Source organism: Brachionichthys hirsutus, chromosome 6 (genome assembly GCF_040956055.1).
Source record: "Brachionichthys hirsutus isolate HB-005 chromosome 6, CSIRO-AGI_Bhir_v1, whole genome shotgun sequence".
NCBI classification, from domain to species: domain Eukaryota; kingdom Metazoa; phylum Chordata; class Actinopteri; order Lophiiformes; family Brachionichthyidae; genus Brachionichthys; species Brachionichthys hirsutus.
The window spans coordinates 7163450-7177318 of record NC_090902.1 but is presented as its reverse complement, the minus strand read 5'-3'; the positions used below and the strand labels follow the sequence as shown (position 1 = coordinate 7177318).

The 13869-nt window shown below is 40.6% G+C and overlaps 1 protein-coding gene across 1 annotated transcript in view; it reads right to left on the bottom strand.

The window, feature by feature from the left end:
- The window catches only part of dock2-like (dedicator of cytokinesis protein 2), a 67517-nt gene extending 60700 nt beyond the window's left edge, over positions 1-6817 (bottom strand). Inside the window, exons 1-12 of the mRNA XM_068740507.1 lie at positions 6775-6817; positions 5551-5634; positions 5336-5376; positions 5191-5246; positions 5010-5106; positions 4773-4921; positions 4450-4585; positions 3811-3968; positions 2172-2253; positions 1800-1935; positions 1177-1252; positions 946-1022 (exon numbers count right to left, since the gene is read on the bottom strand). Of these exons, the coding sequence (XP_068596608.1) occupies positions 946-1022; positions 1177-1252; positions 1800-1935; positions 2172-2253; positions 3811-3968; positions 4450-4585; positions 4773-4921; positions 5010-5106; positions 5191-5246; positions 5336-5376; positions 5551-5634; positions 6775-6817 (1135 nt within the window). The remainder of the gene's footprint in view (positions 1-945; positions 1023-1176; positions 1253-1799; positions 1936-2171; positions 2254-3810; positions 3969-4449; positions 4586-4772; positions 4922-5009; positions 5107-5190; positions 5247-5335; positions 5377-5550; positions 5635-6774) is intronic.
- Positions 6818-13869: the final 7052 nt, after the last annotated feature.

Below are 13869 nucleotides of genomic sequence, written 5' to 3'. Positions count from 1 at the left end.
AGTAACTTTAAATTAAATTATTATTGCAATTGAATGAATAAATATTTCCACGGTTCTGTGCAACAATCCTGAACCTAAAACATTTTAAGATGTTTTCAGGGAGTACAGTGGTTGACAATATGAGGCCCACATGAGCTGAACGCAAAGTAAAATCCACTTTGTGTGAAATGATTGTATTTATCTGCGGAAAACATAAAGTGAGCGACTTAAGGTGAACCAGGGATGTGGAAATGCAAGGGGGGGTTAAATGCTACACAGATGCATTAATAATATACAGAAATGTTTTCCCCCCCAGAGACAGAATGACAGAAAATACCGAAAAAGCACGAGCAGAACAATGAAAAATGGGTCAAGCTATTTTTGGGAAACACATACTGAAATTTGGAGCACAAACATTTTCAAGCAAGCTACATAGCAACATGAAAAACTCGCAGAATGAGGGTACAGTGTGGCAGAAGCTCTCAAAGCAACAAGAGTGAGAACGAGGGGTGTGATAACGTTAAGAAGAGATATCTGGTGGCCACAGGGGCGCTTTTCCTATCAGCTCTTCTGGGTTCACTTTTCATATCGAGGTTATGCCCCAGGCCTTCAGGAGCAGGGAGGCAAAAATAAAAGCTGAGCGTTTAAACATTGCAGAACAACACTTGGGGTTTACTCTATGTTGTCAAAGTCAGCCATAAACATGAGGCTGGGGCTAAAGGGTAAGTAATATGAAAATATCACCTCAAGGGTGAATACAATCCATCAGGATAATGTCCTTTGTGTGCATAGCAGAAAGAAGAGGCAAGGATGTGAGAAAAGGTCATTTTGTCTGATCATGAAAGGCAGCGGTGCGCTCAGCACATTGGAAACCTCCAGCTCATACAGTGCAAACAACAACAGGGCCGTCACAAATGCTTGCACAATGAAAAACAGGCAGTAAGGCCTGGAAATGCTGAGTAATACCTTGGCCACCGCTGTCTCCTCGTGAGGCTGTCACTTTGTTCAGCAAGGTGTGGAGAAAGTCATTTTCAGCAACTACTCTGGAGCCAAACATACAAACGCACAATCAATTGGGAACGCCAAGAAGCAGCGTCGTCTGGAAATCACGCAGATGCTAAAGTCCTCACATATGTAGAACTGTACAGAGGCGAAAAGGGGAAAGCAAGAGCAGTATAAGAGGACAACGGGACATACGGGAAGAAAGGGATGAAAAACTGCTTCTCCTCATCGCACTCCGTCTTCCCTTTGATGATATCGCTGATGTCCATCACTGCCAAGAAGAGAAGACAAACGTGTCTGATGGCAGAATCAAAGTGGACGCTTTTACAAACATTTCTGCTGTGGTTTCGCACCGGTGAAGGAGGGCCGTCTCCATAACCAACAGTAACGCAGCCCAACCTACAGGCGCCGATGCTTGCTTTGCGTTGTTACACGAGGATACGAGCAACAACCAGAGGCACAACAACAGGCCCAAGGGTACAGAAAGGAGAGTGCAAGCTTTATTAATATTTGATTTAGGTTTGTTTCTGTTGCATCAGGTAGCTCCCAGGTGTAGACATGGCTGGCTACGCCCACGGCAGCAGCAGCATTCAGCAAATGAGACAAACCGACTCCGATCTGAGGGGGCTGAAGCAATGCACATAAATATTGACACTATTAAGTACAAGTGATAACGTATGTTATCTGGCCACTTTATTGCCACTTTAGCAGCAACTTCAATCAGATAAAAAAAACATATTTCATTTGATTTCATTTATTACCCCTGGGATTCAAAATAATATACATAAATCGAAAGGTAAAAAGGCTGCTTCGTGCACCTGCCACCCCAAACGGGCGTCTCAGGCCCTGCGTGCACTTCTTGTTGTTCATCTCTTTCAGGTCCATCCTGCCCATTCTCACTATCTGACAGATCAGATAGATCTTTTCTCTGTTCAGGTCCTTGTTACCCAAGTCCTGGAAGAAGAGGAAAAATCAAGGAAAGGGTTGATGAGTGGAAAGAAAAGCATTAGAGTAAGTGTCAGATGTGGGAATAATAAGGAAAGGTAAAGGAGACAGGAGATTAGCAGCAAAGAGTGTATAGAAAATGTTTAAAAAGGAAACGTCTGAGAGGGATAAATCCCTTCATTCATGCAATAAGCAGTCTGTAGAGTTCAGGCACAATGTGAGAGTGTCCTCCTGTGGTCACTTACAGTAAAGACAACTTTCAGGTTGTTAAGCATGTCGATCTCTTTGGGGAATCCTTTGCTGCCCCACCGGACCAAATAGTTCTCACTGCAGAATTCAAGAGTTTAAAGACAGACAGCAGGATACGTAAACATATAACAATAGACAGTAACACTTATAGGCTGTAGTTTCATGTTAAAGCAAAAGGAACATTTGTCAACTTCTGACTGACACTGCAGTATAAAAAATTACCACTACTGTGAATATTACATCATTCCACTTGACTTCAAATTTGCAGAAATTCAGAAAATGAATTCGGTTTTTAAGTTGAGCATGGACATTTCCACTTATACATTTAAAAAAAAAAAGTAAACGATATCTCAGCCCTCGGCTAAAGGTGTGCTATGCGGATCGTTCCATCTTTTGGAATAAATTGGGAGAGGATCACAAAGTAGCCTGTCCGATCTGCATAATTCATGGGAAAAACTTAATCTAGCGTCTGTGGATCTATGAAAATTCAGCATAGTAATATTACTAGGATTCGAGCGCTTCTATTCCCAAAGACATTTTCTTATGATGACTCCATGTGGCAGATAAGGACATCGGGATAAAACACAGCAAGGCTGAACCACGGCCGAGGGAGCTCAGATATTACTGTTACTTTGATCGTTCATCACGCAAAACAAGTTTGCGTGATTTTCTTCAGGATCCAGCTCAGAAAATATGTTGAATTTGAAGTCTAACTGCACGTCAGCGCGTCTACGACTGGAGTGTCATTGTTTGATATGACACAGCGGGGATTGTTCTGGCAGTGCTGTAGATTTAAACCGTCTGGATCCCCCCAGTTCTGGAGTGTTACCTGTATCCGGATCATAAATTAATGTGTGGAATTATATTGACATGTCACGAAGTACGTTTTTGTCCCAAGTATTGTTCCCATTATCTTGGAAGTGCAGACATCTAGAAAAACCTTCCCCTCCTTAGTAGAGATAATAAACACATGCTGACTAGCGAGACGGAAGGGAATCTGGATGAGAAACAAGAGGGTAAGAGACAACTGTCTTGGTGGCGGATGTACAATATATCCAGGTCTTGATACGTTCAGCTGCAGAGGCAGAGACAGATGTGCTCACTGTGACAGTGAGTGGCGGCCCTCGGCATTTAAGCCTGTCAGGCACCATGTAGCGCTGCCAGTCACTATCTGCTTCCCTATGATTTGTGTCTTCTGTGTTTTTATTTTTGGCATATTGTTATTATAATGTATGCAGAGGGTTTCGGAAATGAAGGAGTGAAGACAAGTGAAAGCACAAAAGGAAAAGCACTATGATGGTATATGTGTAAGTGTGTGGGTGTGTCTGCTATGTGATCAATCACAGATCATTCAGAATGTAATGGTTGGGAGATTATCTTTCCCCCCACATAGTGTTAGGTAGGTCTGTGTAGCTTCTTTTGCTTAATAAATATGATCACTCTTTGAAAACTGTACTTTGTATTTGCTCGCGTTATTGTCGTCTAATATTGCATTTTGTTTGATGGTCTGAAATCAGGAATTAGGAATGGAACACATGTATTTATATTAATCTGGAGTTTAAATCCCAAATAAACGTGAAAAGAACGCACCACTGTCTCAGTGCAAAAGGTGATGAAGGACAAGATAATCGGCACCTGATGATGGTCTGCTTGATGGGGTCATAGAGGGACATGAAGAGCTCCGAGTCCTCTCCGATGCGACAAACAAAGTTCCTGACAAAGACGAAGAGGCTGTGTGTGGGGGAAGACTGGATCCGTGCGGACATCCCGCTGTGGTCAGTGTGGATGTTGGACTGGAGACGGGAAACAGGAGGCCATTCACCAGATTGTGTTGGTAAGGAAGGGGAAAAAATAAAAATAATTATCTAAATGAGTCACTGTTATAATGTTCAATTGTCTGGGTGAAGTTTATGTAGGGTCAAGACAGATTGTGTGGAAGTGAATTATCAATTAAAATGGTCTTGATAATCTGATTAGCAATAATCTATGTATGGTATTTTCAGGAAAATGCACTTTAATCTTACTGCTTCCATCTGTGGAAAATGCTACATGAAGATGCACCAATTTATGCATATCCAGTTTGCAGTGGCTTTCACATTATTGACAATATAGATCAATATACTCTTGAAAAGGAAGAACAGGTTCTCAAGAAATATCACACTTTACAGTCTATAATAATCTATAGTGGAGTTAAACTGCAGCAGCGTCAAATAAAGCCAATTGAATCACAACACAAACCTTTCCCTCCGAGTTCACACCGATCACCTCCCTTACCTGCTCCTCTTTGATGCGCTCATTGATCTTGGCCGTGGCCTCCTCATGGGCCCGGAACAGACTAATTACATTGGCCTTCTCCGGGTCCAAGATGTTCCCATTCTCATCTCGAACAACCTGGTCCAGTTCCAAGATCCTGTAGTGCAAATTAGGGCAGGTGAAGAGTAGGAGATTGACAAAATTCAGAGAGAGAAAAAAAGAGTGATGGGAGGGAGCAAAGCGTAAAGAAAGAAGGTAGAAAACGGTGCTTAATATGTGAACCGGTAGGAGAGAAGAGAAAAGATTTGCTTGTGTGAAGAGGTCTCCCATTTATGCAGACACACTTGTTTCCATAATCAATCTTGGAAGTGACTTTCTGCTTGAGCTCCTTGAATTCATCACCAGGCAGGGTGCCAGACAGGAGCTGGGAACGCCACTCCATGAGTTCCCACATGAGCCTCTGGACCTGCTTCACACGCGCCCGTTTATTGGCCTAGACAGGTAGACGTATCGCGTTACACTCCAACATGCATTCATTAGCACAGAGTGCCATTTCATTTTCAGTTTTTTTGCCAGCTTACCATAAAGAGCTGCTTCCATATGCTTCCCCACTCTCTTAAAGTCGTGGTCACCTCCTTCACCAAGGGCATCTCTGATGACATCACTATCTCCTTGTCCCTGTCGTTGCACACACACGTACATGAGACTTACATTCAAATAACAAAACCTTTGGAGAGATGAAAACTCATGTAATAAACTCACCCTAGCTTCTCAATGAAGACCTCCTTAAGATGGATAAAACTGACAGGGAACAGTCCCTGGGGAGGGAGGCGGGGGTTATGGAGCATAAAGAATTCACTGGTAGTTCTCATTTTTATTATTTAAAGCAGAAGGAACGAGTTCTTACCTGTTTGGCTTTGTTTCGAGCCAAGTAGCCTCTGTACCATCCTGAAAGACAAATATCACCATATCACCGGCATTCCATACTAGCAAACAGCAGCATGTAAACCATTATGGCACATAGTCCATTAGAAATAACATTTAAAAAAATACAACCTTTTCATTAATAAATATCTTAAAAAGGAGTTAGAAACAGGTGAAACGATGTTGAAATATTCTTACCATCACAGACTTCCTGGATTTGAACCACATCTCCTACTTCAAGGGAAAGCTGCTTCTCTCCTTGGCTGACAAAATTCCACTTTGCTAAATAATAGTAAAAAATAAATAAATAAATAACACATTGGTGGAAAAATTCCCTTACATGAAGAAAAGTGACGATAATTTGTACGTAACCAACAATTACTGTTTTTTAGATAAATGACTGTTAACATCTCAGAATTGTGTTACATCTCAGAATTATGTTATTTTACAATAATAATAAAAAAGATTAAAAAAAGCTTATCTAGTTCTGATTTTAATTTTGTATTTGATTATTCAGTATTTTATATCAATGTTTTTGAGGCTTTGAGACAGAGATAATTATCAATTAAAAATAACATCAGCAGGTAAATCAGCAATAAGAATATTTATCAGTCGCAGTCTTGGATTTACTGCAAGAGCAGCATGTTAGCAGCAGTGGCATGGCTGCATGCCCGCTAAAGGGGTCACGTACAAAACACCATTCTGGTACACAGCCATTAAACAAGCGATAACCGAGGTCATTCTTTTAAACTGTATAAAAAGCAGACTGCTGTTGTTGAACAAGTCGAGGAGACAACAGTTATAAAACATTGTGTACATTTCATAACAATGTGTATTTTGTACTTTCTAACTTCTATTCTCGACTCTTTATTTTGCTGTACAGCTTTCTCAGCTGCACGCTCTGTTCCATCACCCACCACTTCCTGTCTGTGGTCTTACACAGACCAGGAAGATGTTCACTCTGCAGTAGACATGCAACACCTGATTGAGAAATAATTGCTGTTAATAATTTCACTATAAAAGCAACATTAATTAGGATTTTTTGGATGTAGGGCTTTAATTTCTTTATTTTGACAATTTAATTTATTCCTTACTTATAGCAAGAAATGGATAAATCAATGCATCGTCTGTAAAATGCTTAGTGAACCACTGCTATTATAATCAATATTACAAGCCAGGAAGCAGCACGACTGACCATATTAAACACTCATACCAGACAAGACCATTAGCACCTGCATACATCCTGTTTAGGGGGAAGAGATGGACATCCACTTCTGTCTTACTCTTTGATTACTTTACATTGATTATATTATTACATGAATAATTGGCCATCAAGCCAACACCAACAGCGAAAAATCATAGCGACATGTGTGTGCACCTAGAGAGACAAAGACACACACTTCTGAGCACACACCAACTTACCTACACCAAACCGCTCTGAGGCTGTCTTTGTCCAAGGAGTCATGATTGCTCGTCTTTTGCCTACCATCTACTCCTCGTTCTTACTTTCCCCATATGTCTGTCTCTTTATTTTGAGAGTATGTGCTTCTAACTTCTCTTTTCTGCATTTGTTCTTTTTTTACTTTAAATGAAAGCAGTAAGCCCATCCCCCTGTGCCTCTCTTCCTCTTCTGTCTCTCGTCTCTTCCTGCATTCAGACCGTTAAGGGGAAGTGGGTGAGTACAACAAGGTGGAGTCCGTTTGAACCCAAAAGAGTGCAGAGTGTGTCAGTGAGTCTCCATTTTGCTCATTTGGACTCAGTGGAATAAATCAATTTCTCAATGGTTGTTAAACATCAGAAAAAACAGATTCAACTTTTTTTTACTTCCCATTAACACAAAGCTAGACCTGATGATGTACATTTTTTCAAATGTAGGTAAAAAAAAAATATGTAATCCATTCTAAAACCTGAGCAAAATTCATATTGGATACCACAAATTGTACAAAGTTGACTTGAATTGATTGACAATTCACAGGATCACACCTATTTGTCCCTGTGAAGTCAAAAGTGCTTTAACGCCAAAGAAGCAGCAGCAGAAGAAACAGCTTGATGTTGTTTCTGTCCACACCTCAGCCCACTTGTCTTCACCTCGCCTTGTCTGATAAGGTTGCAAGTCTGACGTCTCTAAAAACGTCATTCAGGTGTGTGCAGGCAAAATTGCAAAACATTTAGATGGTCAAAATGTTCTGATAGATGTTGGTTAGATGTTCATTCATAAAGTCAAATCCAATTCCTGATTATTATCTTTGTTAAACACAAATATATCAAGTTAGCTAGTTCGTTCGTTAGAGTGTCTGGCTATTTTAAAAGGAAAGAAATAAAACAGGCAGAACAAATGAACAGAAAAGAGAAAAAAATTATAAAGATATGTTATCACATACATAAGTCTGGGTAATGGAACAAAACCTTTCGAATGGAACCTTGTTGCTATGACTCAAGGATAAATAAGGGCGGAGTTTAACGGTAGGGGGTGAAATATGCAACTGACGTCTTCATATAACAAGAGAAGAACAAATACACAGATGAAGGAATACAGGTCGACTGCTTCTATAGAAAAAGTGTAAGAGACGGGGGAAATGTCAATTCAGCATCAGTTTAGACACGAGTCCACTGAAACTGAGACAGAGCCAAAGCCCGTCAGGGATCGCAACAGATAAGGAGATGGCAGGCAAAAAAAATGGACAACAGTTATGAAAAGAGAGGAGATGATAACTTATGAATGTTAGCCTAAAGCTGAGAAGATGAATTGACATTGGAAAGGGAACAGTGCCCACGCCAGGGACCAAGCCACATGAAAAATAGATGCAAAGGCTGAGTAACAGGCTGCTTCAGAAATAGAGATATTGATTTAGATTTCATCCTCACCTCTCAGGTCATTAACATAATTCCCATCCAACCAGTGCCAATTCTCAAAGACTCACCCAAACATCATCCAAAAAGCTCTAAAAAAGCCCGAAATAATTCATATGGAGAAAGTTTAGACAGTAGAGGTGCCCCCCCCCCCCCCCAAACTGGGCTAATTTCCCAGGGATTGCATTAGGGCCGATTGCAACAGGTGGGGATAATCAATTAATACAGTCTGCAAAGGCAGGAGTTCAGCCATGCGTCATTGCAGCAGCTGACACGTGGGAGTTGGAGGGAGATAAGAGCATGAAGAGCTATTAGAATTACTTCAGATGCAAATTACCCCCAAAGAGAGAGAAGAACAATGTAGAGAGGGAGGGAGAGAAAGAGCTACGTGAGAGTCACTGGTGCTCCCACACAAACTTGAACACTTAGTACACACACACACTAACACCCACACACATACACACACACTACACTTCATGATCGAGACTGGTTCTCAGGGAGCAGTGCAGAGCAGCGGGGCAGTTGTCAGGGAGAAAGGAAAGCAATGCTGAGGTGAGTTTGACAAATCCCTTCTATATTTTAAACAATGCACTGAGCTTGAACCTGAATTCATCCAGATGTGTCTGGTGCAACAACATTATTTTTTATTTTATTTTTTTACTCCATCTGCATTGATTTGCTGGTATTTATTTCAGCAGCAAGCAAGAATATCATGGGTCCTTTTTTAATGTAGCCAAGATTGCATAAACCTTGTATTGAATCGCAATCAATGTAGAAAAATGTATTTTAATCACAAGGATGTTTTTTTTTATTTAGTCTCAATTTGAATCAAGGTGACGAAGGTGATGAAAAGTAAAAGCTGTATGCGTGGAGATTGACATGAACACAGCTTCAGATGTTCCGGCTCTGAAAGGCTGTCAGCTCAGTTGTCCGGAAACAATTGTGTCCTTCCTTTAAATTTAAAGTGGCGTACTTGTGTTTATCTAGTGCGAGTGCAGTGCACAATGACAAAGACACAAAAAGGGTCATTTAATCGGTTCTAAAAATGAGGAAGTGAGATTATTCTGTGTGGACATGCGTTAGTAACAGAGTCAAACACGTTTGTCGTTTACATGCTTCTGCAGCTTTGCCATACTTAAAAGCTTTTCAGCTTTCAATTTATAAAAGAAATAAAGTCAATTCCGATGAAAACTATATCAACGGACATAGACAGATCTCTGCTTTGACTTTTATGTTTATAGGTTAGTTGGTCAGGACGCGGAACCGTTACCAAGCGACCAGCCATCCTCCCAGACTACCTTCTCTTTGTCTCTCAGGTCTCCCTGTCAAGGGCAAAGACAAACAGTATATGACAGACAAGGGCACACATAAACAGACCCCCCCCCCCCCCACCCCCAACAGGCATTGGCACGTCACAGAACAAATAGCGACAGATTGATTTTCAAAAGCAGAGGAAATGAGTGAGCCAAGAGTTTGGTACTCAATTGAATTATATTGGGATAAATGAAACCATTCGGATGTCTGATTGCATTACAACGCTTTTATGGATGCACACTGTCCAGGGACAAAAGTTGCTTTCAACATCTTCAGGCCTGTTCAGTGTTACAGCCTCCAGAGTAAAATACTTAAAGAGTGTTAAGTATTAATTAAAATCCCTTGCTTTTCTTTTTTACATGCAATAAAAATCTACCTCGATGTACCGGCAGCACATTTTCACCTTCACTATAAAGATAACAGAATCAACACAAGCTCCTGCCGGTTTCAACCGCATGCTTTAGGTTTCTAATCTTCGGCCAGATTGTAGGTGACCATCATATGTGTGCATTACTGAGAACACACAGTCAGTGTATGTGCATGTGCCAAGCAGCCCTGCTGATTGGCGACAGATGATGCAAATGTATTTATTCTGTGCATCATCTCCTGACTCCTCCCCACCCTCCCCAGGTGGCAAATCAGATAGCTGTAATGGGGGGCTTAATTGGCTGCATCAATTAAGCCGTAGATTCATGTATGGGTGGAAGGTTTCCTGCATCAAAGGGTTGGACATGCCTTTTTTCATTCCCTGCTGATAGTTCAGAGCTCAAGTCATTCTTGCAGCGACTTTTGAAAGCCGAATTTGTTAATGTCCTCACATCTTGTAAACACATTCAAACGTCGTATTTCGCACATGTGATGACATATGTGATTAATTTGGTTGCATAGTGAGCTGAAGAAGAGAATCTTGTGTATAAAAAGACATCTGGCTGCTGGGGGCGGGTGCAGAATGAATACTTTGGAGAATCTTACAAATCAAGAAGCAAGTCCCAGCAGAGAGGTAAATAACCTCATTACTCATCTCTATGCACCGACCATGTTTCGGAGGGAGATGCTTTTCCCACGTTCTTTTCTGCCTGCCTTTCATCTCAATACCAAATTGGGTTCTATTCACCAGACCACTCATCGTGCAATGGAAGGCTAATAGGGTAGAAGGTTGCCATTCAAGGTCGTTTTCATTTTTCCTGCGTTGGAAGATAGGAGCAAAGACATCCACCTATCTAGGCTCCCCAGAACATGACAGATTTTGCTGCATCCATGCAACCTGTGCAAAGTTTGTCTGCTGAAAACATTAACGTTCTTCTGCAGAATTTCAGCAGCCTTATCATTCTTCTGCAGAATTTCAGCAGCCTTATCGCCTAGTAGAACGCAAGGCACTTAACCATTACAAGACATGTTTTTGGGTCATGCTAGAGTGTGCATACACACCTCCATGCCAATGTGCGTGCTTCTCATTATATATATACAGATTCAATAACACTCTTTGTTTTCCATGAGGGGCAAGTAATGAGAAGTTTGAGAAGGAAAACAGATGGTCTGCAATAAAGTACTACACCGCCTGAATGAGTACAGCTTTAGTTATTATTAGAGGTTATTATACTTCCCCCGTATAAAAGGTGAACAACTTTCGACTGTTACAGAGATTAATAGGGACTGATGAAGATAAATTGCAAGTACTGTAAGTCCCTAACATCTTACTTGTATTTAATCAGTCTCACTCTGCGTTGTCGTCTTAAGATGAGTGAGAGGACAGGATTGTATATTAAAATGTTTTCATTAAAGATAAATGTTTATCCAAAAATAAACACAGGAAACTAATGTGGCTATTCTCTCACACACAGACAGGAACATGGGAAAAGGAACTAAGGCATTCAACAGAGTCTCCTTCAACACACGCCATTAAATATTTGTCCAATGTTGAGACAAGGTTATTGATAAATGTCGAGTAGTCATAATTCATGCTGATCTTCAAGAAAAATAAAAAAGAATCTGATCCAAGCGCCGTCTCCAACGGTTTGTGCGAGTGCGTTTGACATAGTGGAGTGACAAACCGTCTCTGAGGTAGATTTAGCCTATATGAAAGCGGATGATACGTGAGTAAGCCTGTGGTTCTCTGCGATGTCATGTGCATTTGAGAGCCGCACTTCATACATAGCGGTGTTATCGGTGTTTGCTCTGGATGGAGCTCCAAAGCCGCGAGCCGGTAACAGGATTGTGTTCACGCAACAAAGAAGTGAAGATTGAAAGATTTCAGAGATGCTCTTTTGGTTTTTAGACACAGACTTAATTAAAAATGTATTTCCCTGATTTTTCATTACATAGATAATGCTCTTTTTTTTCCTTTTCACATTCATGTGACGCCAATGTATTCCCCACTCTCGACGTCACTCGTTCTCTCTCGCCTTCTTTCCAAGGTGATAAGTGAGTGGCTCTTGACCATGTCTGGCAAGCGTCCCAGTACCCATTAAAGTGGTAGAAAACAGAGCAAACATTAGCAACCGCCGACTGACGCAAGCACATGCACTATACTCACACACGTCTTCGCTTATCAATTAGTTAGCCTCCGCAGAGTACACATTAAAAAAATCATGCCCACATGCCATCGATGACTGTGTTCACAGAGGGAAAGCAACACTGTGCAACACTTTCCCGCATGTCTATGCAATTTTAAATGTGTTAATAACACATCAACATAAACAGGCTGTGTACAACGGCCAATTCTTTTTTTTTTTATGAATAAATAAAAATATGCATTTAGTGAGACGGTGAGGTCTTATCATAGAGAGTCTAATGCATATGTGTCAAACTCAAGGCCCGGGGGCCAATGTGGCCCGCCACGTCATGTTTTGTGGCTTGCAAGAGCTTTGTGCAGACATTTGTTTTTGTAAAATGCTGAAAAGTAAAAGTGAATCAGAGTTGATGTGTATTTGTAACTGATTTTTAATCTGTAAATTGGGTTTTAATGTTAAAATTAAATATTTGTTGCTGACTCCATTCTGGATCTGACCAGATGATATTCAGTGGTGAGATAGAGACCCCCACCCGACCAGAGAGAGAGAGAGAGAGAGAGAGAGAGACATTGTTTACTAACATAAAGACTAAAGCACTCAGTTTTAACATTATAAGCAACTGTTGTATAACATAGACTGTATAAGACAAGCTAGTTATTTAAAATGCACCTTTCACATAAATACAACTATAAAACTGGCTCCATGTCAATGAATGAATGACTTCCAGGCCTTACACAGTTTTATCATTGGGGAATGAAACTGTAAGTTTCCATTGTTCCTCAAATTGCTAACATCCATTGTTTTTCTGTAACGAGCAGTACAGAAAAGCTGTGATTATTGATTGTGATTATTTTCATGCACATGATACCCAGTATTGATTTTGTTTTTACCTATAACACATGTGGCACCACTCATTGTATATTTAACACAAGGTGGGCTGACCTTCTATGGTGGGCCATATATATGTGGAGCAATTCACAAAGTTGAAAGAAAGGAAATATAAAAGGTATTAATTCAAGAATATTGCTTTTGAATCAATATTTTCGATATTGATTGCAGTACTATAATAGTTTATATCCATGTAATATGATTTGATTCACGTGATTTGATATGATCAATCACACAGTTTAGAAGGCACTTACCAGACCAAAGGAATATGACTGCTTTGTCGTATCAACGAGGAAGTCCTGCTCTGATTGGCTGTGCTTCTCCTCTCTGCCCACTAGGTGTCGCCACAGCCATAGAAGATGATGTTGACTCTGAAGTGATGCCATGGACCACCACGTTATCTACACAGACAGAAAGCTGTTCAGTAGACGTCACAAACATTTTCACAACAAGCATAGGGCTGATGAGACAAACTCTTTGAACAAGACTTTTTTGGTGCTTGTAGTGAACTGGAATATTGATGAGGTTGAGTCCTAGAAGAGTTGAAAGGTATAATTAGTGGGGTTCTGCCCCCACAAGAACAGCCATCAGTCAAGTATATTTGCAGGTAAAGCAGAAGACGCTTTGGAGGAAAGACAGAGAGAGAAATTTCACATGGCCAAGAGCTTTGATCATCTTTTCATTTAGACTGCATTGAGAAAATGTAAGAACCAAATACTATGAATGTATTTAATAACAAAAGTATTTAAATTATTTTTGAAAAGTGAGGCATCTCATCTTACTAAAAGGAAAAGAAAACAACAAAAAAGTTATAATGATGATCAACAAGAGCAAGCAAGTCCAGATTGTTCTGATGCTCTTATTGATTTACCTCGACCTGGATGACTGAGCACCTACACGGACTTTCAATGATGATGTCATCTCCTCTTCAGTCTGTCCCCGCCAAAAACCTGCA